Source organism: Nycticebus coucang, chromosome 10 (assembly GCF_027406575.1).
Source record: "Nycticebus coucang isolate mNycCou1 chromosome 10, mNycCou1.pri, whole genome shotgun sequence".
In the NCBI taxonomy this organism is placed as follows: Eukaryota; Metazoa; Chordata; class Mammalia; order Primates; family Lorisidae; genus Nycticebus; species Nycticebus coucang.
The window spans coordinates 129,907,249-129,932,060 of record NC_069789.1 but is presented as its reverse complement, the minus strand read 5'-3'; the positions used below and the strand labels follow the sequence as shown (position 1 = coordinate 129,932,060).

General features: G+C 44.0%; 1 protein-coding gene across 5 annotated transcripts in view; it reads left to right on the top strand.

Moving 5' to 3' along the window:
• ZNF507 (zinc finger protein 507) overlaps positions 1–24,812 on the top strand; it is a 60,076-nt gene that overhangs the window by 6,217 nt on the left and 29,047 nt on the right. For all 5 annotated transcript variants that reach the window (XM_053604967.1, XM_053604965.1, XM_053604962.1 and 2 more), the window contains 3 exons: positions 1,374–3,508; positions 5,088–5,205; positions 9,253–9,367. In XM_053604967.1, coding sequence (XP_053460942.1) covers positions 1,376–3,508; positions 5,088–5,205; positions 9,253–9,367 — 2,366 coding nt within the window. In that variant the 5' untranslated portion in view covers positions 1,374–1,375. The remainder of the gene's footprint in view (positions 1–1,373; positions 3,509–5,087; positions 5,206–9,252; positions 9,368–24,812) is intronic.

Below are 24,812 nucleotides of genomic sequence, written 5' to 3'. Positions count from 1 at the left end.
CTAGAAAGCTAGTGTGCCAGGAGAAGTGGAAAGGGAGAGGAAGCGCTGTGACTGCTGCCCAGAGTCGTCATGGGCGTCCTGGCACTGAAGCTGGTCAGAGCACTGGGGAGGGAGTAGTTTAGGTATAGTCCTGGCAGGGGCCCAGTGGCCCTCACATGTTGATTCAGCCATGCAGGGAAGAGAAGCCATGATTCACCACTTAAAATAAGAATTCAGAGCCTGTGACTGAAGTTTAAGAATAGTATGGTCTTTGGTCTGTAGCTAGTGCCACTAAAAATTTTGCTGGCATTTATTGAATGTTGTGAGTAAGATTCCAGAATGCACCTAAAATGTGGAAAAACAAAACTTGTTGCTGGAAAAAAGCCTAAACTTAAAAATGTGATCCAAGTCAACAAATTAATCTCACTTTAAGCCAAAGGAAATGTCTGAAATGAAAGCACTGCCAGGAAATATAAAGAGTATTCAAGACTTAGGCAGAAAGATCTGTGAGTGTTTTATGTTTAGTGACTTCCTTGGACATGATGATATTAGAACTTAGAAATAACCTGTTCTAAGGACTCTCTCTATTCATGGCTGGACCCGAAACCCAGCCGGGATATCAACTTTTTCCTTCTCTGATGCCCTTTTCCCTTTCTAAAAGAAAAAAAAAAAATAAAAAGATATGTATGTGGGTTATGAGTAATAGTTGACCACTAATGTGACCTCCAGAAAAAACCACAACATAGTTTGTGGTTTATCCTGAGGAAGATAAATCAAAGGAAGTAAAAGCAGGAACTGGATCATTGCTTTCATTTAGTTTCGTTTGCATCGTACTTCTCAAAATTCACTGTGCTCTTTACAATATGGTTTCATAATTTGGGGAGAAAAAATTGTGATTTTAATAACAAAACTATAGTTCTATTTCATGTAAAAAATAATTTCTCAGGTACTGTGTCATTGACTTTATAAAATGTTGTTTCTGAGCAACTTGAGGTGTTCCATGTGCCTTGAGCATGGCTGTATTCCTTTAATCGGGGAATAAGAGTCTTTTTTTCTTGGCATTGTGCAAAAGGGAGTATTGATGGGGTTCATCTGGATGTCAAGGGCAAAGAAAGTAAAGAAAAATCAAGATAAATATGGTTAAAGTTATTTACAAAGAAGTAAGGGAAGAATGGAAAGATCCCCATCAGCAGTCTCTGTTTATAGAAGATTGTATTCCAGAGAGAAATTGTAAACAACTGAAGTCTGTATTGGGAATAGCTAGGTATGTTGATATGGAGCTCCTATCTTAGAAAATACTTACGTTAGGTTAAACTTAATGTCATTTCCTGAGTTATTTCCCTGTAATTACCCCGTAACGCAGTATTCTTTCTGTTGGATGTTATCCTTTTTAGATATGGAAGAAAGCAGCAGTGTTGCCATGTTGGTGCCAGACGTTGGAGAACAGGAAGGTGTCCTGACTGCCGAAAGTATCATCAGTCCTTCGCTGGTAATTGATGAGCAAAGGAAAGCTAAAACAGACCCATTAATCCATGTTATCCAGAAGTTAAGCAAGATAGTGGAGCATGAAAAGTCACAAAAATGTCTTTTAATTGGGAAAAAACGCGGACGTTCAAGTGCTGTAACACATTCTCTTGAAACCCAAGAACTTTGTGAGATTCCAGCTAAAGTAACCCAGTCACCTGCTGCTGGTACTAGAAGTGCTGAGATGTCACAAACAAATCTTACCCCCGACCCTCTTGCCCAGAGCGATGGGAAGGCTATGTCTTACCAGTGCAGCCTTTGTAAGTTCCTTTCATCCTCTTTTCCTGTGTTAAAAGATCATATCAAGCAGCATGGTCAGCAGAATGAAGTGATCCTGATGTGCTCAGAGTGCCATATCACTTCTAAAAGCCAGGAGGAACTTGAAGCTCACGTGGTAAATGACCATGAAAATGATGCCACTGGTCACACTCAAGCCAAAGCCCAGGAGGGCGCAAGCTCTTCCAGCTCCTCACAGCAGAGAGCAATGGAAGGAAGCAGTGAGCCTGTTCCCGGTGTCCCTGGACTCGTGAACAGTCCACAAACACACGCGGCCCCGACCTCTGCCGGGGCAGGAATGGGCCGGAGGAAGTGGTACGCCTATGAGCAGTACGGCATGTACCGCTGCTTGTTCTGCAGTTACACCTGCGGCCAGCAGAGGATGTTGAAGACACACGCCTGGAAGCACGCCGGGGAGGTGGACTGCTCCTATCCCATCTTTGAAAATGAAAACGAGCCCCTGGGCTTGCTGGATTCTTCAGTGGCTCCTGCCCCCGGCGGGGTCGATGCTGTCGTCATTGCCATTGGAGACAGTGAACTCAGTATCCACAACGGACCGTCAGTCCAAGTGCAGATCTGCAGTTCACAACAGTTAGCCTCATCACCCCCTTTAGAACAGAGCGCAGAAAGGGGCATGCCCCTAGGCCAGTCAGTTACCCTTGACCCTAGCGAGGAAGAAATGCTAGCTGTGATTTCTGACACAGAGGAGAACCTGATGGCTGATAGCCTGCTCTCATCAGCACAGAAAATCATCAGCAGTAGCCCGAACAGAAAAGGTCACGTTAATGTGATAGTGGAGCGACTGCCAAGCGCTGAAGAAACTCTTTCACAGAAACATTTCCTCATGAATGCTGAAATCGAAGAGGGGAAAAACCTGAGCCAGACAGAAGCCCAGATTGGGTGTGAAGGAACGGATGATGTTTACCGTGCTGATAAATGTACTGTCGATATCGGGGGGTTGATCATAGGCTGGAGCAGCGCAGAGAAGAAAGATGAGTTAATAAGTAAAGGCCTGGCTGCTGATGAGAACGCCCCACCAGGCCGAAGGAGGACAAACTCTGAGTCTCTTAGACTACACTCATTAGCTGCAGAAGCCCTTGTCACGATGCCTATAAGGGCTGCAGAGCTGACGAGGACCAACCTCGGGCATTATGGAGACATAAACCTCTTAGATTCAGGCACTGGACAAAGGCAAGTAGACAGTAGTACCTTGGCAGCATATTCAAAAATGATGTCACCACTTAGAAACTCGCCAGATGGATTGCCTAGCTTTAACCAAAGTAACTCCACCTTGGTAGCGCTCCCGGAGGGAAGGCAAGAATTGTCAGATGGGCAAGTGAAGACGGGCATCAGCATGTCCTTACTCACCGTAATTGAGAAGTTAAGAGAAAGGACAGACCAGAATGCTTCAGATGATGACATTTTAAAAGAGTTGCAGGACAATGCCCAGTGCCAGCCCAGCAGCGAGGCGAGCTTGTCGGCAAACAGTGTGGTGGAGTACATCCCCAATGCCGAGCGGCCCTACCGCTGCCGCCTGTGTCACTACGCGAGTGGCAACAAAGGCCACATGAAGCAGCACCTGCGAGTCCACCGGCAGAGGCAGCCCTACCAGTGTCCCATCTGTGAGCATGTCGCCGACAGCAGTAAGGGTCTGGAGAGCCACATGATCAACCACTGTAAGGCCAGGATATACCAGTGCAAGCAGTGCCAGGAATCTTTCCATTATAAGGTAAGCGTCGGAGTTCTGGATCGAGGAGGGAACTTTGCAGATCTAGCCCAACCACCCCATTTTACAGACAAGGAATAAGTCCCGGGAAAGTTGGATAATCTGCCCAGAGGATCCAACTAATTAGTGTTAAAGTTGGGACTGAAGTCAAGGCCTTCGGAATGCCTGCTGCGGAATCTATCCCCTGCCTGCCGCCTCCTTAACAGCCCCTGCGTTTGATGCTAGTGTTTTAGCGGGTATATATATTTTTTAAAGTGTCGATTTAAAGTTACAGGGGAATGTACAGTGGATTGACGACATACATACATTTCATTTACGCATATTTAACCATATACCATCAAGATAAAAAATAAATACGTATTTTTTATCTTACGTGGCCCCCAAATGCACGTCATTCCCTTTAGCTACCACACAGCCAGCAGTAATTTGTACCATTGCAGAACGAAAAATGGGCTGTGTTGGACTTGGTGAAAGGCAGTATGGTGAAACAGAACCACATATACGCTGTTTGAAGGGTTTTGTCTGATTTCGTCTCGTGTGCTGACCTTAAAACCAATATCTTATATGAAATGCTATTCTTTTGTAGGGGAAACTTGCATTTATTGAATTATTGTTTGAGGATTTTCTCAACCAAGTAGGCCAGGTGACTCTTAGAAAAGTGTTTTGAAAGTGTATCCTAAAGGGCTAACTGATGCTGACTTTTCCTCTCCGGTTAACCATGGTTGGGGTCTAGCTGGTGGTGAAAAGCTGATCAGGAGTAAGAACTTTGAGTCTGAGATTCAGTGCTGCTTGGATTACCCTCCTGAGATTTCAAGTAGCACATCCAAATAGACTGGAATGTGAGTTCCAGAAATTTCCAGGAGTTTCTTTTGCTGCTATTCTCTGGATTCATGAGGTCAAGGTACAGGAGGAAGATTTCATTCCAATTCCAATTAGGTCACCCTTACACATTTAGTTGATATTTAAAGGCAAAAATTAGGAGTCCAGTTGGCTTTATTCTTGTGAAAACGTTGCATTGTTCTGAACGCTCTTCCTCCTTTGGATCCAGGCATGTGTCATGCACAAATACCACCCAAAATAGACTTCCTGGGCGGCGCCTGTGGCTCCGTGGGCAGGGCGCCAGCCCCATATACTGAGGGTGGCTAGGGTGGCGGGTTCAGACCCAGCAGCCCTGGCCAAACAGCCACCAAAAAAAGCCAGGCGTTGTGGCAGGCATCTGTAGTCCCAACTACTCGGGAGGCTGAGGCTGGAGAATCACCTAAGCCCAGGAGTTGGAGGTTGCTGTGAGCTGCGATGCCACGGCACTCTACCGAGGGAAATAAAGTGAGACTCTCTCTAGGGAAAAAAAAAAAAAATAGACTTCCTTTTGGAGAATAAAAAAAAAAGCTCTCCTTATGATGAGATTATAATTTATCTAGTGTACTTTTGTCTATAAATTGTCAAATGTGTCAGTCTTTTAGCAGATTTGATTTTTAAATATTGGTAATATTTTCTTAAAGCAATTAAGCCCTTCTGCAGCCTCCTAGTAATTGGACATGTATATTTACTGAAAATTACATGGTAATTTCTCTCCACTTTGTAGAGTCAACTGAGGAATCATGAGAGGGAGCAACACTGTCTTCCAGACACCTTGTCAGTAGCAGCTTCTACCGAGCCAAGTATCACCAGCGATACAACTGATGGGAAATGTGTTCAGGAAGGTATCTGTGTATTTTTTTATACAGGCTGCAGTGACTAGCATATGAAGCAAAAACACCCTCGTTGCCATGTGGGTTATTTTCAGGACTAGAGTATGTGTTCTCCCCTATTTGTATATGATAGATGTGAGTGAATTGTACTTTTTTCTAAGGTAGTGCCAAGTGCTGGATGAGGTCAGTTATTGCTAGGGTGCAGGTTAGAAGTACTAGATTAGTAAGTTCTCAGTCTTGGCCAGGTAGGGGGATATCACCATTGACAGGTGTGCTACCCTGTGACAGCCCAGCTACGGCACAAACCTTGGGAGGCCCAGCGCCAGGAAGCAGGAGTAGCTGCACGGTGGAGAGCTCCTCCCCTCCCTGCCAGCTGACCTGCGGAGCGCAGAGCCTTTGCAGATGGCAGGCCCCCACCTCAAACTTTAACTCAGGCTTCCTGCTGTGATCTTATTCTTACCCAAGTATGAATGCCAGATTTCATCTGCATTATTTTAAAAAAACGCAAGATCTTTTTATGTACTAGTTAGGTACCAGTCGGCCGGGTTTCTGGTAATAGGAATATTAGAATCAAAAGATTTAATTAGAGTTGCATGAAAAGGCGGATGCCACATCCGGAGAATTGGGGATAAAGTGTACTAAGCTGTGTTTCCTTGCTGCAGCTCACTTAAATTGATATACTTTAAATGGCTCGAGTGTAGCATATAGTGTTTATAGGAAATAAAACATATTGGGGTGACTTTCCTGTTTAGATTTGCTAAGAATTAAAGTTAGAAACGACTACAGAGTGAAATGTTTTACCATAATGTTTCATTAAATTATACCCCAGAAAGCATAACTGATTCTAGAATGTTTCTGAAAGAACTGATTTTGACACCACTGTAGCACCAAAATTCCCTTGTCAAACAGATGTCATCCCTGTAAAACTATCCAAACAAAAGGAGTTTATGACATAGCATCTGTTTCTGCAATAGATGGCTGAGCTGAAACAGTTTTGTTTCCTTTTTACAAAATAGCCCTAAATGCCTCCTTTTATTTTAATTCATTATGTTTAAAGGAGACATTACAACGTTTGATACGATTGGACCATAAGTCCCTAATGAAGGAATCCAGTGAGTGCTGCTCAGTAGCGCCACCTGCAGTTAATACCAGCGTTGGGATATGTCTTCGCTAGCACCATCTTAACTATCAAAAATTTACAATGTCCAAATGAGTCGATAGATTAAAATTCACAATTTCAATAAAAAGATTAAAATGTCAACTCAGAATTAAACCATTTCAGGTTTTACAGCATTAGTGTCTGTTCACCGTGTTCCGTTTTCCAGCACCTTTTCTTTGTGGATCATACTTTTTCGTTAGGATTAAATGTACGGATTTTAAATTGCTTGTGGTGCCTTTTCTTAATCCACTTGGCTCCACTTGCTTTTTTCTGTCATAGTGCTGCAACAGTTCAGGTGCCTGTCTTCCTTCACACTTCCCACCTGGGTGGGAATTTATTAATTCAATACCTGAGCACATCTCTAGCTTACAAAGAAGGTGATAATAATTCATGTCTTGCGAGAACTTCTTTAAATATTTAGTAAGCTTATTAAACAGAAGGAGAGATGTGTGCCTCTCTGGTCCCCATTTCTGCCCATTATGATAGCACAGATACCTGAAGGCATGTTTTCAACTTGTGCTTGAACTTGAGACCTTTACCCAGCCAGTAGGTGTGACTTGCCTGCCTTGATTGAGCTGCTGTGCTGGGTACTGGGAGTCCATGAAGAGCATCAGTACCCTTGAGCCCAGCTCTGAACTGGACTGGTGGGTACCTCAGCAAACACCTAGGGTGCTGTAACAGAGCCATGGGCAAAGCACTTTCATACGGTCTCTCTTTATGAAATATAATTAAATTGTTTTCATTAGAAACCTACAATTTGCCAAGCCCTGGGGGTTCAATATAAACAAAACAGGCACATCCTTGCCCTCAGGGAGTCGACAGGGTAAAGACTTTACCCAGACGTGTAGGTAATATACAGACTTTGGTGAAGGAAAAACATAGGATTTACAAAACCATGCATGACATTCTAGTCTTTCCATTTTATTGATGATACAGCTGAGACCCCACGAGGTAAAATAATTTACCCGAGATCATACTGGTAGTAAGAGCAGAGCAAGGACTAAGCCCAAGTTTTTGAACTTTAAATCCAATATTCTTCCCACTGGAAACAGTTGCTTCAAGTAGCACGGGCTCTCATTCCGTGCTATATTAAGTTTTTCCATCTGTCAGTTTTATTAGTTGTCATTGATCTGTAATATTTCTCACACAAAACCATTATCCAATATTTCACACTTCATTTTTTCAGGATTTTTTTAAAAACTGTATTTGGAACAGTGCCATTTATAATTGAGTCCAAGTTTTTAACCTACCAATTAAGAGCAATACTTAGATTATAATTATGATTAGTGTGTATATTAATGTTATAGATTTATACCAGGAAATTAGGACATTTTTGTTCTGCCTGGCAGTAGTTATTAGCAAAAGAAAGCTTCAATTTTAGAAAGCTTAAATTTAGCTTAAGGATTTTCTTTGTTGAAATTTCAGCATGGGTTTTTTTCATCCCATTAATTTTACTTCTGTGCACTGTGTCCTGGTGTTGCACCCAAGCTCCCTCCTGCCAGGGACACAGCTTTTCCTGCTCTGCCTGCTCTGGAGCTTCGTGGTTGCCTCTCTCTGGAAGAAAAGCAGGCAGGGTATGAGGAGCCTGTGGACCTCGCACAGTGGAGAGTAAATAAAGCATTGACTGTCTTCAGAAGACAGTTCCATATGGTCAGTCATCCAGCTTGGATCACCCAGAAAGTTCAGTTACACAGCCTGCTTTCCGCTGGATCTATGTTCCCTGCATTTCAGAGAACTGCGTTTCCGTGACAGTCATAACCTTTGCCCCCATAACCTGTCAGTTTACTAGACAGACTTAAACTACATTATAGAGCATTTAATAATTTGAGGGCGGCGCCTGTGGCTCAGTCGGTAAGGCGCCGGCCCCATATACCGAGGGTGGCGGGTTCAAACCCGGCCCCGGCCAAAACTGCAACCAAAAAATAGTCGGGCGTTGTGGCGGGCGCCTGTAGTCCCAGCTGTTCGGGAGGCTGAGGCAAGAGAATCGTGTAAGCCCAGGAGTTGGAGGTTGCTCTGAGCTGTGTGAGGCCACGGCACTCTACCGAGGGCCATAAAGTGAGACTCTGTCTCTACAAAAAAATAAAAAATAATTTGAGGTACCTTTCCTACCACATTGCAGTTAGCTGACATTCAGTTGTAACGAAAGAAAACCCACAAGCTGTAGGCTTTCCATATTGAGTTTGTTATATATGTGTCATAGCCACACCTTATAATATTGGATTATGGTATTAATTTGGTGAATTACTTATTGGTAAATCACTATTTCTTTAAAAATATATATCCACTGGATGGAGTTGAAACACATTGTTCTTAGAAAAGGATCTCAAGAATGGAAAAGCAAGCATCCAATGTGCTCAACACTAATACGAAGCCAGCAGATGAACTAATACACACCCACACAAGAGAAAACTCAATTCAAGTTGGGAGGAAACAGGGAGATTGGGGTGCTCCCACTTAATTGGCACAGTGTGGGGGTACATGGCACACCTTTTGGGTGTGAGACACAACTACCAGAGGGACTCTATCTAACAAATGCAAATATTATAACCTAGTTGTTTGTACCCTCACATTAACCTGAAATGAACAATAAAAATATATATAAAAATATAAAAAATATATCCAGTATTGATTAAAGTAACACCTATTTGGTGATACAAATCAATAGCATCTCTCTGGTTAATTAAACTTTCTAGGTTTATAGGTTAGAGGTGATATTCAGTTTATACCTGCTGGCACAGCAGAACCTGTAAAACCACTCCAACCTTGTTCAGTTTAAACAGAGTCTGGATTGAAATGTTAATATTACTGTGTGGTGTAAATGTTCATTTATAATGGAACGGAAAGCAGTCATTTAAATCCTACTAAAGCTTGCTGCTAAAACTCTGAAATACTTTGTCCAGGTAACAAGTCTTCAGTGCAGAAGCAGTATAGATGTGACGTGTGTGATTACACGAGTACAACCTACGTTGGTGTGAGAAACCACAGACGAGTCCATAATTCTGATAAGCCATACAGGTAAGTGCGATAATCCTAGAATTGTAATGCTTGTGTTAAAATGTTTTATAGTAACAAAATAAAATAGAAATATAGTAGAAGCTCTGTAACTTGGCCACCCAAGGGACCGTAACAAACTGGTCAACACACAGAGGTGGTCACCCTGAGGACTGAGGCCCGCGTGCCTTGGGGCACGCCCGGCCTACGAAAATCCATCAGCTTAGGGACTGGTCAGCTACAGAGGTTCTGCTGTGATTAAAAATTCATAGCACTTGCTGAAGCATAGGGTAAGAACTGAGAAACTTTTACTGGTTTTATAAGTTGTTTACTGTGTTAAAGAACATGAACTTTGCATTTGAGTCTTACGTCAGTAGAGCTTTTGTCTCATTAAAATGTAGGAAGACGTCTGTGTCTGTCAGTTCTATGTTTTCGTTTCGTTTGGATATAAATTATCATGGCGATTGTCAGAGCTTTAGAGTACATTTCTGTAATTTGGCTGTTAGAGACTCAGTATTCCAGCAAAATATCTTTAAAACTTAAAGAGACTAAAACTTCTGTGAAGGGTTCTGTTTTTGCAAATTAAGCTGTCATATATAGAATAAGGTCATTTTGTTTGATTTTGTTACTTTACTTTACACAAAAGCAAATTCAGATAGGTGTTTTCAGAAAACATAGGCATTCTGAATGAATTAAGGCAGCGGTTCTCAACCTGTGGGTCACGACCCCTTTGTAGCAATGAAAATACATCGCGGCATTAGGAAGGTTGAGAACCACTGAATTAAGGCAAGCTTCACAGAGAAGTGAGCTCTCCTGCAGCCCCAGGAGGGCATCAAGGTCCTGCGTCAGTGCTGACCCAGTCACTGTGACTGACAGGACAGTGACAGGCCATGGGCATGAATTCTTTTAACCCCATTGGCAAAACTTGTTTTAATTCTCTCTCCAGGTTTTATAAGTATAACACACATGAGCGTGTGAAAGTTGTTCTTTTAATCTAAATGAAAACCTGACAGGCTGTGCCATAAAATGTCATTATTTGATCCTGTAGGGTGACTCTCTCTATATATATGGTTTTAAATATTTAATATGTGCTTAATTTGCTAACCAGCAGACTTACTTATAATCACTCTTCAGTTTGCAAAGTCTTACCGCTCTGTGGAAGATTTTTGACCTCACCTTAGTGACTCTATTTTTATTTCAAATGTTTTTAAAACTAGAATCCCTGAGAAAGATTTTTGCTCCAGAGTACAATGAAGACCATTATTTATAGTAAATCAGTGCTGTAAAATTCTAGATAAGGCATGATAGGTGGGATTGAACGTGTATCTATCATAATTTGCACTGGGAAATGTTTAGAAGACATGATGGAGGGAAGACACTTGTTTACTTAATAGGAGGAGAAAACTTGGGGCCAAATTCATGTGATTTGGGCAAGACTAAAATAACTTTCCCTGGGTGCAGGTTTATTCTGTTCTCTCATTTATTGAATATTTATTTAAATATTTACTGAACAAATATTATGTTCCAGGGGCTGTGGTAGGTCCTGAACTACAATGATAACAAAAAGGCCACATCTTTGCCATCATGGAGCTCGTAGACAATAAACAAGTGAGCGTTGAGATATGTAATTATGATGGAGTCTGGTTCTGCAGAGGAGAGTTTCACATCACCTGAGTAGATTAGTGTTCACAGCTTAGAGATTGATTTCGAAGCTTTCAGTGTGTGCTTAATTTGCTAGCCAGCAAATTTTCCTTATGTTCTCAAAGTACTCATGGGCTTAGAATCAGCTGCAGTCATCCTAGGTCTTTGTGCCAGCGGTCAGCATCCTATGAGAATCCCCTTCGTGTCACATCTGAGAAGCCTCAGTTTGTTGCAGTCTTCCAAATTCATTCACACACCCCTCCCCATCAGTGGTTTTGGCCCAAGTGTTTATGTCTTTAAAACAATGTCATACCTCCCTCCACATAATGATTACCAGTTTGTTCTGCTAAGTCCTGTTGTCTAATCTTGTGATCCCTCTTCTGACCCTCTTTAAACATTCCCCATTGTCTTTGTGGGATTTGCACTCTGCAGAGATCGTGGATTCATCTGTCCTGTTCCAGGAGGTTTCTAGGACTTGCTCGTCATTGTCCTGTATGTCTCCCTGAAGATGAGCTAGTAAGCATAGCCTTCTCGCGATGATTTTAATCCGAGGGTCACAGCAGTTTCTCTGGCTTGTTTCGTTCTGCTTCATTCAGTTTTGTTGCCTGGCATGCTCATGGTCAGAGTTAGGACTTGTCTTCTCAGAGCCCAGTGCATTTCCGATTTTCCCTACACTGTATGTTAAGAAGTATGCTCCCAAGTAGCCGTGGAGAGCTCCTACAGTGCAAGCACGCACAGCTGCTGCACAGCCTGAGGCTCTGCCCCGTGCTTCAGTGTGCCTGTTTTGTAGTAAAGTGTGTGCAGCGGCAGTACCTCCCCGTCCAGTCAGTCCTTCACTGACCCCGGCTCTGTGATCTGGGCAGTACGGTTTCATGCAGCTCTGACAGGTAGTCCTGGGATTAAATCTGAGCCCTCTCACTTGTGGGACTTGTGACCTTAAACAAACTGTTTGACCTCTCTGTGCTTGGCTTTGTCATTTATAAAATGAAGATATTGAAAGTTGTGAGGATTCGGGCGGCGCCTGTGGCTCAGTCGGTAGGGCGCCGGCCCCATATACCGAGGGTGGTGGGTTCAAACCCGGCCCCAGCCAAACTGCAACCAAAAAATAGCCGGACGTTGTGGCGGCCGCCTGTAGTCCCAGCTACTCGGGAGGCTGAGGCAAGAGAATCGCTTAAGCCCAGGAGTTGGAGGTTGCTGTGAGCTGTGTGAGGCCACGGCACTCTACCGAGGGCCATAAAGTGAGACTCTGTCTCTACAAAAAAAAAAAAAAAAGAAAGTTGTGAGGATTAAACAAAATGCCATATAAGGTACTAGCACTTAATAGATGCCGGAAAAACAGTAGTTGCCTAGTAGTTACCAGGCCCAGCTTTTATTCTCATCCCTTCTCAATGATTCATTGTCTAACCCAGGCATACTCAAACTGCGGTATGGGCCACATGAAGTGGTGTGAATTGTATTTGTTCCCATTTTGTTTTTTACTTCAAAATAAGATATATGCAGTGTGCATAGGTATTTGGTCATAGTTTTTTTTTTTTTTTTTTTTAACTATAGTCCGGCCCTCCAATGGTCTGAGGGACAGTGAATTGGCCCCCTGTTTAAAAAGTTTGAGGATGGGCGGCGCCTGTGGCTCAGTCGGTAAGGCGCCGGCCCCATATACCGAGGGTGGCGGGTTCAAACCCGGCCCCGGCTGAACTGCAACCAAAAAAAAAAATAGCTGGGCGTTGTGGCGGGCGCCTGTAGTCCCAGCTACTCTGGAGGCTGAGGCAAGAGAATCGCTTAAGCCCAGGAGTTGGAGGTTGCTGTGAGCTGTGTGAGGCCACGGCACTCTACCGAGGGCCATAAAGTGAGACTCTGTCTCTACAAAAAAAAAAATTAAAAAAAAAAGTTTGAGGATGCCTGGTCTAACCAAAAAAAAAAAAAAAAAAGAAAGAGAGAGAGAGAGAGACAGAAGGAAAAGCTGTAGACCTCTCATGGTTTGGGAAACAAAGAATAATAATTATGGTCAGAGTTGGGGCTTGTTTCCTGAGTCCATAACCTGTGCACTTCTGGTCTTCCCTACATTTTAAGAAGCGTGCTCCCTGGTAGCAGGGATGAATTTCTCATAGAGGAAGTATGCGTATCATGTATTTTAACATACCTGTTATGTAGTAGGTTTTGTGCGAGGACGATACCTGTTCCTTTGTAGGCGCGCACAGCCCGGTTGCTAGCGAGATGCTGTACCCAGGTGGAAACACTGTTACTGCTGAGGTCCCCGCCACGTGTGGCAGCCACAGTGTCTTGAGAGCATCCAAGCTTTGGGAGAGTCCCAGGCCTGTAGCCCGCCAATGACCTTGGGAATGTTATTCCTAGCTAGGCTTCCTTTCCCGTGTAAAACTGAGGAGAGCACTGCCTAACTGATAGGCTTGGTGAGGACTGAGTGGGATAATGTCTGTGAAGCATTCAGCATGTCACCTGATGTCTGCAAGGGACTGACTCCCTTTTTCTGCTCATGAAATCATAACGTCATCTTAAAAACCCTGTCCCAACTGCAGAGTGAAGGCACTGTTTATTCCTGTGTAAGGACAGGGAACGGTTATAATGATATCATCCCATCCCAATCACTATCAAATGCAGCTAATTTTGTTTTAATTCTATATAAAACTTATCTCCACGGGCGGCGCCTGTGGCTCAGTGAGTAGGGCGCCGGCCCCATATACCGAGGGTGGCTGGTTCAAACCCAGCCCCGGCCAAACTGCAACAACAGTTTGTGGCGGGCGCCTATAGTCCCAGCTGCTTGGGAGGCTGAGGCAAGAGAATCACGTAAGCCCAAGAGCTGGAGGTTGCTGTGAACCGTGTGATGCCACGGCACTCCACCAAGGACAGTAAAATGAGACTCTGTCTCTACAAAAAAAAAAAACTTACCTCCAGTTATAATTATACCAGACATTTAGTTTTATATATATATTTAGTTGGTTTTTTTTTTTTTTTTTTTTAACTGAGTCTCCCTGTGTCACCCCAGCTAGAGTGCCATGGTGTCATATCATAACTCACAGCAACCTCAAACTCCTGGGCTCAAGTGATCTTCCTGCCTCAGTTTCCCAGGTAGTTGGGACTATAGGTGCCTGTCACAATGCCTGGCAGTTTTTAGAGATGGAGTCTCACTCTTGTTCAGGCTGGTCTCAGACTCCTGGACTCAGCCATCCTCCCACTTCACAACGTGCCGAAGTTACAGGCATGAGCCACCGCACCATGCCTATGCCTGCCTTTTTGACCCCAAAGTCTTACTGATAGGTTTCATGCAAAATTTTCAAATAGTACATTGTCCTCAGTTTAATTTAACACCGCAGTAGTAGAATCCCCCTGATTTACATCCCCCAACACAACTGTTGTGGAAAACAAGATAGGGGGACAAAACTTTCTCCTGAAGTGACCAAGTTTTGACCCGTATGACTCCAAGCCCATTTTAAGAAACAAATGCGTTGGTGCTTAGGTTCTGACAGTGCCCTGGCAGGGTGTGGAGGGTGGTGTGTGGGCTTTGGTACCTGATGGTTGTCTGCATACCTCAGTTTTTCTCATATATAAAACAGCTCTCATTCTGTAAGTGTATTGAATAAGCTTAATTTATTATTGCAAATAAATGTGTAGTGGTATTACTGTGCCGTTTTTTTTTTTTTATTTATTTTTTTTTGTAGAGACAGAGTTTCACTTTGTCGCCCTCAGTAGAGTGTGACGTCACAGCTCACAGCAACCTCCAGCTCTTGGGCTTAAGTGATTCTCTTGCCTCAGCCTCCCAAGTAGCTGGGACTACAGGCGCCTGCCAAACACCTGGCTATTTTGTTGTTGGAGTTTGGCTGGGGCTGGGCTTAAACCTGCCAGCCTTAGTATATCGGGCCGGTGCCCTACTCACTGAGCCACAGGTGCCGCCCACTATGCTTTTTCTTAAGTGGAGAGCTGCACAAATATGTATTTCAATTGAATGTTTTTAATACCCAGCCCCTAAATACCCAGTTTTTCCCTAAATGTTTCAGAATATACTTTTATAGTGAGTTTGTTCACATCAGGAACAGCAAAATCCAGACGCTGCATTTGACTGATAAGTCTCTGAAGTCTTGCTCTTCCCCCCAACCAGATTTTTTTAATTGCCCTTGATTAAAGGTAGTATAATCCTGAAAAGTGCATGAATCATAAAGGTACAGCTTGATGAATGATCCCAAATTAAACTCATGCTGTGACATGGACTGTTACCAATCCCTCCGTGACACCCCCTCTGTGGGCCTTCCCCTTGTTCACCGTATACCCCTTCTGGGAACCCGGGTCTGCACTTGTAACATGGTAAATTAGCTTTGCCTGTTTTTGAACCTAGTAGAAATAGATCACATGGTACATATTTTTTCATGTCTCAGCATCACTGTGTGTGTGTCTGTGGTGTCTCATCGCTATATAATATTTCATTGTAAAACTGCACCAAAGATTGTTCATTCTACCATTGATAGACACACCCATTTGGGTTATTCCCTCATTATGAATACCATCCTTTTGAGCATTCTTTTACGTATTTTGGGTTGCATATATGAAATGAGTCCATTTCCGTTGGATTTAGACATCCGGAGTGGGATGTTTTGGTATTTGGGGATGCACATGTGCTCAGCCTCAGTAGGTATCTCAGCAGACTTCAAAAAATGGGGCACCTGGAGGCGGCGCCTGTGGCTCGGTGAGTAGGACGCCGGCCCGTATCCTAAGAGTGGCAGGTTCAAACCCGGCCCCAGCCATACTGCAACCAAAAAATAGCCGGGCGTTGCGGTGGGCACCTGTAGTCCCAGCTGCTCAGGAGACTGAGGCAAGAGAATCACCTAAGCCCAAGAACTGGAGGTTGCTGTGAGCTGTGACGCCATGGTACTCTACCGAGGGTGACAAAGGGTAAAAAAAAAAAATGGTGGCAGTCCTATTCCTGCCAACACTTCTGTTGTCAGAGTTCAGTCTTTATCATTCTGGTGGGTGTAGAGTGCTGTGTCATTGTGGCTTTAATTTGCATTTTCCTGACAGTGTATGGAGTTGCAAGTCTTTTTGTTTGTGGGCTGTTGCCCATTTCTCTATGGGGTGGATTGTCTGGCTCTGCCTCAGTGCAAGGTGCTCACTGTGTAGATGCAGGCGGCTTCTACGCTGCAGCTTCCCTCTCTACTGTCTCAGGGGTGTCTTTCGAAGAATAGAAGTCTCTAGTTTTTATTGTCAAATTTATTAATCTTTTTCTTGGTGTTTAGAGGGTTGTTTTGGTCTTTGATTTTTTTTTTTAATTGTCTAGTGACCAAGGTAGACAATAATACAAAAATAAAAGAATGCGCGTGGTTTTCAGGGATGGTACATCAGCTGTGCTGAAAGCGCTGTGTGCCTGCGTATCAGGAAACCCAGTTTTCTAGTATGACCCAAAAGCTGAAAGAGAAATCAAAAAAAGTTCCAGAAAGGTTTTAAACAGTGAGAATGACAGTTTGGAATGGGAATGGTGGGTCGCCTTCAGTATGGCCAGTCATGTTATGGTCTTTAAATAAATATATCAGAAATGATACTAGCTAGCTTTTTTGAGAAGACTCCATGGTCTAGACTGTGTCCCAAGTATTTCTGCCCTCTTAATCCTCATAGCAGCCCAGGACTTGGGAGTCATTACGACCTCGATTTTATAGACATGGAACAGGCTGGGATGGGCTCGATAACTTTCCTCAGGTCTCACAAGTAGCAGAGCCAGGGCTTGAACCCGTGCCTGTGATAATGGCACCATCCCGCCTGGCTGTGTGGTGCTGGGGAGAGCTCTTGCTGACACGTCCTGCTGCTGTACACCGGACCACCTGCCACTGTGCTCCGTCAGCTGTCCATTGTGCTCAGGGAGGCTGTAGGTCAGGAACTTGGAAAGGGCACAGTGGACAGGGCTTGTCTCCATCCCACACAGTCCAGGTCTTAGCATTAGGGAAGCCCTGAAGGCAGGAGGTGACTCAGACAACTGGGCATTAGTCACCCGAAGGCTCACTCGTCACAGGCTGCTGGCGACTGCTGGCTGCTGGTTGGGCCTCAGGCTGGGACACGTATCTGTGACTTCTCCCTGTGCCAGTCCCCGAAACAATCTTCTTAGGTAGGAAGTAGGCCAAAGCTGTGTGGCCTTTGTGACCTACCCATAGAAGTCACATACCATCACTTCAACCACTGGGCTCACTGGCTGTTTAGTCAGTGACGTTGTCTTGGGGAAAAACTCAGTCTTTGAAAAGCTTAAATTTGTTTTGGATTTTTTTGGTTTGTTTGTTTCTATGTTTTTTTTTTTGTTTGTTTATTTTGAGACAGAGTCTCACTTTGTCACCTAGGTAGGGTGACCTGGTATCACAGTTCACAGCAACCTCAAACTCTTGGGTTGAAGCAATCCTTCTGCCTCAGCCTCCCAAGCAGCTGGGACTACAGGTGCCCACCACCATGCCTGACTAGTTTCTCTATTTTTAGCAGAGAAGGGGTCTCGATCTTGCCCCGGCTGGTCTCAAACTCCTGAGCTCAAGCAATCCACCTGCCTCACTTGCCAGAGTGCTGGGATTATAGGTGTGAGCCACTTTAGCAGATAATTTAGTTAGGAGAGAGGGGGAAAAGTACATTTTGTTTTGAAAGGATGAATTTTTTTTTCACAGCAGCATATAAAGACTTCTCAGGTTCATCACAAAATTTGAAGTGTCTGTTTTTCTAGGCCTTAATTATTTCTTTAAAAGCGTAGAAAATGAATTGAATGTGGTAAGACAAACTCTATTGCATATTTTCTGTTGAAATCCTGGTATGTATGTAAATCATACTGAAGTCACCCCAAGTTTTATAAGACATCTAGTGTCTGCTTTCTTCTACATCACCCTAGCTGGAAATCACCCAGTCAGGAGCCAAACAAGGCAGTGGGGACGTTTGACCTGCCTCCTTGCCCCCTTGGGTTCTGGGACTGAACTTGACTGACACATTAGCAATGGGAGAAACCCTGCTGAAAAATTCAATCCCACGTTGTTAGCCTGGTTGTTAGAAGGCCTGAGTCTTTTAGTAGCCAAAATAGCTTTCGTGAGTCAGGAGAAAGTAATATTTCATTGCGATGTGGGTGGAGATTTTCTGGTTGACTTAGAAGCTGTGTTCATTCAGGCGCTCTGGTGCTTGGTCTGGTCGTGTTCATTTGGGCACTCCAGTCCTCGGTCTGGTCCAGGGGCAGCCTGACTTACGGGCTGTTTGAGGAGCCCCCAGTCGAGTTGTTAGGGGCTCACTGATCCCCTGTGTCGCGGTCTGACGCTGCCTTCCAGACGTGAACAGTTGTCAGGGGCACCAGGCAGTTCCTCCAAAGAAGCAGAGGGAACCCATGGCAGGTGACGCTGTGATCAATGCGCCCTGCTGCTGCTGCTCTTTTGTTAGGATGAGTTTATTTTGGTTTACGTTTTTTTGTTGTTTTTTTGTTTTTGTTTTTGTTTTTTGCCTAATAGATGGGGTGAAGTAGGAAGAAGCAATTTATCCTAAATGGAAATATGGGTGTTACTGGTCTCTTATGAGATGGTTAAAAATGATTTGCTAGGCATGACCTCTCTTTTAAAATGTTTTCTTTTTTTTTGTTTTGTTTTATTAAAATAAATTTTATCAGGTATATTTGAGGTTTACAGCATAATGTTACAGGATGCATATTGATGGTAAAATGGTTACAGTGGAGAAGCAGATTAGCTGATTGTCATCGTCTACAGTTACTGATTGAGCAAAGACGCCTCATGCAGTGCAGCTGTGTTCACTGTGGTCCTCACGCTGCGCGTCAGACTTCTGGACAGGTTCATTCCACGTACCTGCTACGCTGTCTCTTTTGGGCTGCCTCTCCCCATTTCCTCCGCCTCCCCAGCCCCTGGTAGCCACTCTTTAATTCTCTACCTCTGTATATTTGATTTTTTCTTTTGTAGATTCTACATTTAAGTGAGACCACACAGCATTTGTCTTTCTGTGTCTGGCCTGTTCCACACAGCCCAAGGTCCTGCAGTTCCATCCATGTTGTGATCAATAGCAGAATCTCTGTTTTAAAGGTTGAATAATATTTTGTTGTGTATTTATGCCACAGCTTCTTTATCCGTTTGTCCCTCAGCAGGCACCGAGGTTGTTTCTGAATCTAAGGTGTGCGTAAGGCTGCAGTGAACGCTGGCATGCAGACATCCTCACAGGGTGGCAGCTTCGTCTCCTGTGGGTGAGCCCGGGGCATGTGGCGGTTACTGTTCTAGTTTCCTTATGCATGTAGGGCCTCCACACCACCCTTCACGGCCGTGCCACTCTACATCACCACCAGCAGCGTGCTGGGGTTTCATTTCCCCACGCCCTTGCCTCTTATCTGTTTGGTAATAGCCGTCCAGTGGGTGTGAGGTGATAACTACATAGCGGTTTTAATTTGTATCCCCTGATGATTAGTGATGTTGATGCCTTTTCATACATACCTGGGCCATTTTAATGTCTCCTTTGGAGAAACACGTGTTCAAATCCTTTGCTCACTTTTTAATTGCCTTGTTTTTCTGCTATTGAGTTGTAAGAGTTCTTTATAAATTTTAGATATTAATTCCTTATCGTTTATGTAGTTTGCAAACATTTTTTCTCTGTCATAGGTCTCCTCTTCATCTTTTTGATTGTTTTCTCTGCCTGTGGTGCAGAAGCTTTTTAGCTTAATGTAGGCCCACTTATTTGCTTTTGCTTTTGTAACCTGAGCTGTTGGTATCATATCCAGGAAATCATTACCAACACTGAAATGTCAGGGAGATCTCCCCTAAATTCTCTCCTAGGAGTTTTATGGTTTCTGGTCTTAAACTTAGGACTTTCATTCATTTTGAGTTGATTTATGTGTATGGTGTAAGGCACAGGCCCAGTTCCATTCTTCTGCATGTGGACACCCGGTATCCCCAGCACTGCTCATCAGAGAGACTGTCCTTTCCCCATTGTGTCCTCTTGGTACCCTTGTCAAAAACTAGTCAACTGTGGGTATTTAGATTTAATTGTGGGCTCTCTATTCAGTTGCATCGGTCTGTATATCTTTTTTTATGCCTATACCATACTGTCAAAGCATACCTTCTGTCAATTCTCATCTCTCTCAGTACTGTGTGTAAGGTCAAAAGCCTTAAAAATGGCTTTGTCCCACAGCCCAGTAGTGTTCTTAACTCTGGAAAAGCAAGAGGAGGTGATCAAGGTGGGGCACAGAGAGTCTCTAAGGACTGCAATAGGGTTCTGTATCCTAGCAGGGCTTGTGTTTTTCTTTCTTTTCCAAGATGGTGTCTCACTCTTGCTCAGGCTGGTCTCCAACTCCGGGGTTCAAACAATCCACCCACCTCAGCCTCCCAGAGTGCTGGGATTACAGGGGTGAGCCACTGTGCCCAGCCCTTCATTTTTCTTTTTTTGAGACAGAGACTCACTATGTCATCCTTGGTGGACAGTAGAATGCTGTGGTTTCACAACTCACAGCAACCTCAAACTCTTGGGCTTAACCAATTCTCTTGCCTCAGCCTCCCAAGTATCTGGGACTACAGGCGCCCACACAGTGCTCGGCTATTTTTAGAGACAATGTCTCGGTCTGGCTCAGGCTGGTCTTGAACCTGTGAGCTCAGGCGATCTGCCCACCTCAGCCTCCCAGAATGCTAGGATTATAGGTGTGAGCCACCACACCCAGCCCTTCTTCATTTTTCTTAAAGATTTTTGGGAGAAAATGAACTTCATCCTAAAGAATAATCAGTAATGTGTTTTTATTGATGTACAAGATATTCGTTAATAGCATTGTTTATATAATGTCAAAAAGATCAAAAATGTTCTAGCTTGATACTACTTAGCAGAGTGGATATATTATGATGCTTTCACAGGGTGGAACATTATACCCCATGGAAAATGCTTAATTTTTAACTTGAGAAAATGCTCATGGAACATTGTCAAAAAGAGGATTACAAATCTATAGTATGATTCTACTTTTACCTCCAGTCTACACCTGTACATTAAAAAAGACCAGAAGTTATGCAAGTAGTTTTTTAGAATTTGTCCTTGTAGTTGCCTGTATATTCCAGCAATTTAAACTGTCTGTAAGCAGAGTGCTCTCACTCCAGATGACACAGCAGACTAGATGAGCAGACAGCTCTTCAAATAGTAACTAATACACCAGATAAATATTTTTAAATGCTTTACCTCTGCAGTTTCTGTCAGGGAAATTGAGAAACCGCAGAGGTACAAGTCAGAGTAGGAGCAGGGACTCTACGGTGAATGAGCTATACCTGTTAACACGGGTGAATCTCTCTCTTTTTTTTTTTAGTATATGATCCCCTAAGTCTTTAACATGTATCTCAAAGACACAGAAGCAAGTCTCAGAAGAATATATGAAGTATGATTCTATTTATATTCACAAAAACATGTGAACAAAGAGTTGTTTAGGGAGACCTAGAAGTAAATATGAAAAAGGAAGCAGATCAGATGATGTAAAGTCCAGAAAGACGCGCTTCTCTGGGAGGGAACGGGGTGAGATTTGGGAATCCAGAAAGACGCGCTTCTCTGGGAGGGGACGGGGTGAGATTTGGGAATCCAGAAAGACACGCTTCTCTTGGAGGGGACGGGGTGAGATTTGGGAATCCAGAAAGACGCGCTTCTCTGGGAGGGGACGGGGTGAGATTTGGGAATCCAGAAAGACGCGCTTCTCTGGGAGGGAACAGGGTGAGATTTGGGAATCCAGAAAGACGCGCTTCTCTGGGAGGGGACGGGGTGAGATTTGGGAATCCAGAAAGACGCGCTTCTCTGGGAGGGGGACGGGGGTGAGATTTGGGAATCCAGAAAGACGCGCTTCTCTGGGAGGGGGACAGGGGTGAGATTTGGGAATCCAGGAAGACATGCTTCTCTGGGAGGGGACGGGGGTGAGATTTGGGAATCCAGAAAGACGCGCTTCTCTGGGAGGGGGATGGGGGTGAGATTTGGGAATCCAGAAAGACGCACTTCTCTGGGAGGGGACGGGGTGAGATTTGGGAATCCAGAAAGATGCGCTCCTCTGGGAGGGGGAGGGGGATGAGATTTGGGAATCCAGAAAGACGCGTTTCTCTGGGAGGGGGACAGGGGTGAGATTTGGGAGAACACACTAAGCTCTTACCGTGGTGGTGATGTTCTCCAACAGGCACTGTGAACAAAGTTGTTTATTATTTTTTATTATCTGTGGGAGAAGTGGTGAGGAAATGGAATTTAATATGTGGATTTTGTAGGTAGTTCAATTTCTTGTTGTTTTGAGTGGTGAGTAGAAAAAATAAAAACTTTTTTCTCTGCTCTTGCCCCCCCCCACAATAATCATCACAGAAGACTTCTGAGACCATCTGTGAGGCAGTTCTCTCCGCACACCAAATAAGCAATTGGTTGTGCAGCTGACACCAGCTGGATGTCCTCAAAACACTTGTTCTAGTTTACCATAAGGGACATTACACAGGGTGCAGATGAAGAGAGGTAGCGGGCGAGGTATGGAGGGCGGGGCGCCTCCGCACACCTCTTGGCACAGCACCCTTCCCGAGTCTCCACGTGTCCCCTCTCGGAGAGCTCTCTAGACTCTTTGGGTTTGTGGCAGCTTCATTACTACATAGGCACAAGTGCATAAGCCACTGGCTACTGGAGGTCAGCCTTACCTTCGGTCCTCTCCACTCCTTGGAAGGTGGAAGGTGGGGCTGCAAGTCTAACCCTGTAATCCTGCCTTGTCCTTGTGACCAGCACTCATCTTGAAGCTAATTATGCTGCCAGTTTAATAACAATAGGATATTTGTAATATAACTTTTTCAAGTAAAAGCTGAATTTAACAGTCGTGTATGTGCATGCATGCCTTAGTGGGATTGTGAAAGATATGCTTGGTCTTGGATCTTGTTTTGTGGCATACCACTCCTAAAATCATTAAACTGTCCAAATTAATCTCTTTTTCTATGCCTTGGCAGATTGTCCGTTATAAGTAGGGTCCACTTTCAGCATTTTATCCTTTTACTCTTCTCAGTATCTGAAATATTTCCAGGAGTTCCTTTAATGCAAATTTTCTTTTTTTTTTTTGAGACAGAGTCTCACTTTATCACCCTTGGTAGTGCCGTGGCATTACAGCTCACAGCAACCTCCTAGGCTTCGGTGATTGTCTTGCCTCAGCCTCCCTGGTAGCTGGGACTACAGGCGCCTGCCATAAGGCCCAGCTATTTTTTTGTTGCAGTTTGGGTGGGGCCGGGTTTGAACCTGCAGCTCTTGGCTGGTGTCCTACCCACTGAGCCACAGGCACCGCCCTAATGCGAATTTTTTTGCCAGTATAACTCCCTTTGGGAATCACATGCCTCATCTGTGTCATTAAATTCACCTTCACTGCATCCTCTGGTTGCGTATACAGCCTTTTTTCAATGGCAGTAGCTTCAACATCCCTGCGGTCAGCTGCCTGTTCTGTAACCCATTGTTTATGTCTGAATTTGCATCCAGCCGTATCATTTTGGGGCTTTTGCCCTTCTTGTGGCCAGTTGTCCTCTTCGGACCATCCATTTCTGTGGAACATCAGGCGGGTTTATCACTGGAGACAAGGCAGCAGCACAACTGCACGCTTTGCACCCCGCAGTGAGTGACCTGGGCGGAAGCACAGTGACCAGTCACAGACACTCTGAGAGGACTGGCCTGACAGTCCCTGGTGGCGATGCTGTGTGTATGCATGGTGGACTGAAGACCCACCAAGGAAGCCTCTGCTCCGCCATTACAGTCACCATGCCTCTGACAGTCACTGACGTTTGAACCGTGCCTTTGGGGGACCAATGGTGTGTGCCGCAGAGCCGTGCAGCGCAACTGCGGACCTCACAGACACACATAGGCTCATCCCTGCCTTCCCATGGCTGTTAGAAATTGTGGTATTTTCCTTTCTCCTAGCATTTTAATATTGTTTTCATGTAGGAAAGTTGTTGATCTGTATGGAATGTCAGCTTTGTGTCCCAACTGAGTTGTCTTATTATTTGTAACAGTTTTTTTTTTTCTTTTTGGCTTGAATTACTTGGCATTCTTTTTTTTTAATTATCATTAAATCATAGCTGTGTACATTAATGTGATCATGGGGCACCATACACTGGTTTTATAGACCATTTGACACATTTTCATCACACTGATTAACATAGCCTTCCTGGCATTTTCCTAGTTACTGTGTTAAGATATTTATATTCTACATTTACTAAGTTTCACATGTACCCTTGTAAGATGCACTGCAGGTGTGATCCCACCAATCCCCCTCCCTCCGCCCACCTCCCTCCTCCCACCCCTCCCTTTCCCCCTTCCCCCTATTCTTAGGTTATAACTGGGTTATAGCTTTCATGTGAAAGCCATAAATTAGTTTCATAGTAGGGCTGAGTACATTGGATACTTTTTCTTCCATTCTTGGGATACTTTACTAAGAAGAATATGTTCCAGCTCCATCCATGTAAACATGAAAGAGATAAAGTCTCCGTCTTTCTTTAAGGCTGCATAATATTCCATGGTGTACATATACCACAATTTATTAATCCATTCGTGGATCAATGGGCACTTGGGCTTTTTCCATGACTTAGCAATTATGAATTGGTCTGCAATAAACATTCTGGTACCAATATTTTTGTTATGATGTGATTTTTGGTCTTCTGGGTATATACCTAGTAGAAGAATTGTAGGATTGAATGGCAGATCTATTTTTAGATCTCTAAGTATTCTCCAAACATCTTTCCAAAAGGAATGCATTAATTTGCATTCCCACCAGCAGTGTAGAAGTATTCCCTTTTTTCCACATCCACGCCAACATCTCTGGTCTTGGGATTTTGTGATATAGGCTAGTCTTACTGGAGTTAGATGATATCTCAAA